This window comes from Penaeus japonicus, unplaced genomic scaffold (genome assembly GCF_977035675.1).
Source record: "Penaeus japonicus unplaced genomic scaffold, GWHDUDI00000001_assembly GWHDUDI00000042, whole genome shotgun sequence".
NCBI classification, from domain to species: Eukaryota; Metazoa; Arthropoda; class Malacostraca; order Decapoda; family Penaeidae; genus Penaeus; species Penaeus japonicus.
The window spans coordinates 10,967,293-10,969,792 of record NW_028234444.1 but is presented as its reverse complement, the minus strand read 5'-3'; the positions used below and the strand labels follow the sequence as shown (position 1 = coordinate 10,969,792).

Sequence of the window (2,500 nt, the reverse complement as noted above, 5' to 3'; positions counted from 1 at the left end):
GGACTAATGTTGCCAGACCTGTGGTGAGAGCTATTGTTACTCTGTATGAGGAACTCAGAAGTGATGGGAAAAAGGTTTTCTGTTACTTGAGACAATTACTGAACCAGACTAATTACCAATTCAACGTCTGAATATTGAATTATCAATTAGTCTGGTTTGAACGCATCCACAGCGAGCCATGTACAAAATTGTACATTTCACGCCGTCCACGGCGCTTCGGCGGAAATACGACGTCGAGTCGTGGACGGCACACGTCGAAAAGTCGATACGTGTGAAAAGAGCCTAAAGGAACGAGCCGGGTCGTTCAGAAGTTGTACTAACTAGTGCTCTATACATAGATAACCCTAAATTCTTTTAATTAAGAAGTTGTACTAACTAACGCTCTATACATAGATAACCCTAAATTGTTCGTTGGTGCAATATCTTTCGTAGATAATTAATTTGATACACTATATTACACTGAAGCAAAGTTCTCTTCACTAACTCGCATACAAGGTATGATCAAACAAGCATGATTTAAATCAGTGTCAGCCTTCTATCCACAAGAGAAACTCATAGACATGTAGAATAGCATTCAAAGAAGCACAAAGCAGTCAATTTTCTTTACCCTGGTAGGTATTAAAGATTTATAGAGGGAAAAAACTAAATTACATTTTCTGGGTAACTTTTATCATGCTCTGCCTAATTATTTGATGATTTTGTGACATTAAATTAAAATCTGATTAAGAACAGTTTCGGGCAAATTCGGTGAAACATTTTTACCACAGATTATCCTCTATTTTTTCTTCAAAAAAAGTTGAGTTCCAATCACACGTGAATTCCCGATTTGCAGATCTTGAGAAACTTCAAACCGGTAAAGGATAGTTGACATTAAAGGGGTATGTTTCCTGAATAGATTTTCAAACTTCTTATTCAGCTGCATATAATATAATTGCAACACATAAAAGAAGCTTAGAGGCCAATAATGGGCCGAAGTTCTAAGGCTTTTACGAATTGTCAGTATCCAACCATCTGCTTGATCGTGCATTTATGTTGCTCCAAGGATAAGACTACACTGGGTTTCCTCGCAAAAAAGGATAAGTCTAACATATTCAGAAAATAGGATAATAAGACGCTTATAACAAGATATACATTTATTAAGATATCTTGAAATCTGCTCAGGTTCTCAAGATAAAAGTAACAATCCGAGATAATGTTATTTTCTCATCCTAGAGTTCATCCTTCCCTGTAGGAAAGAGAAAAGAATATTAATAGGCCTACATACTGCGGTGACACGTAAACGGTTTGCACATTTATATGAATAATCGATCTTTAGAGACTGATTCCCTTTCTTCTTAGCTCAATGCCGCTTTCTCCATTTCTTCCTCCCTCCTTTTCTCTCTCTCTCTCTGTTCTTCCCTCACTCCACCTCTTATCCTACCCTTCCATCCCTCCCTAGTCAGCTACCCTCCCCCTCCCTCCATCCCTCCCTAGTCAGCTACCCTCCCCCTCCCTCCATCCCTCCCTAGTCACTCTACAATAGAGAGGTCGTCTCTTCTGACAGCAATCTACGTTCCAGAAAGGAAGTTGCTAATCCACTTGAGAAGGGTTAGATGAAACTGAAAGTCGGGATTTTTGCTAGGCCTTTATGAATGACATAATCAGAGACAGATGGAGGGGAGAGCGAAGAAGAGAGAGAAAGAAAGAGGAAGAGAGAGAGGAAGGGAGTGCGGGAGGGAAGAGGAGGGGGAGGGAGGGAGAGCGAGAGAGAGCGAGAGAGAGAGAGAGAGAGAGAGACAGGAGGGGGAGGAGGGAGGGAGGGAGACGGAGACCGAAAGAGAGAGAGAAAAAGAAAGAAAAACAAGAAGGAGAGAGAGAGGAGGGGGGAGGGAAGAAGAGATAGGGGAAGAGAGGAAAAAAAAGTGTGTGTGAGAGAGAGAGAGAGAGAGCGAAAGAGATCATCATTATTATCATTGCCATTATGGTTACCATTATTACCATTAGATCCATTACTATTACTGTGGTAATAGAGAGGGAGGGAGAGAGAGAGAGAGAGAGAGAAAGAGACAGAGAGAGAGAGGGCGGGAGGGAGGGAGAGAGAGAGAGAGAGAGAGAGAGAGAGAGAGAGAGAGAGAGAGAGAGAGAGAGAGAGAGAGAGAGAGAGAGAGAGAGAGAGAGAGAGGGGGAGAGAGATGTTAGAGAAGAGAGAAGAGAGAAGAGAGAGGGATGAGAGGGAGAGGGAGAGGGAGAGAGGAGAGAGGGAGAGAGGGAGAGAGGGAGAGAGAGAGAGAGAGAGAGAGAGAGAGGAGAGAGAGAGAGAGAGAGAGAGGAGAGAGAGAAGAGAGAGGAAAGACGAGAGAAGGTAACAGAGGAGAGAGAGGAGGGGCAGTAGAGGAGAGAGAGAGAGAGAGAGAGAGAGAGAGAGAGAGGGAATACAGAGAGAGAGAGAGAGAGAGAGTGGGAAGGCGAGAGGGGGGGAGAGGAGGGAGAGAGAGAGAGAGAGAGAGAGGGGGAGGAAGGA

General features: G+C 43.4%; 1 protein-coding gene across 1 annotated transcript in view; it reads right to left on the bottom strand.

Annotated features, from left to right (window-relative positions):
* Positions 1-454: 454 nt before the first annotated feature.
* Positions 455-2,500, bottom strand: part of LOC122248874 (uncharacterized) — a 12,344-nt gene continuing 10,298 nt past the window's right edge. The window contains exons 8-9 of the mRNA XM_086534960.1: positions 812-916; positions 455-535 (exon numbers count right to left, since the gene is read on the bottom strand). Coding sequence (XP_086391086.1) covers positions 455-535; positions 812-916 — 186 coding nt within the window. The remainder of the gene's footprint in view (positions 536-811; positions 917-2,500) is intronic.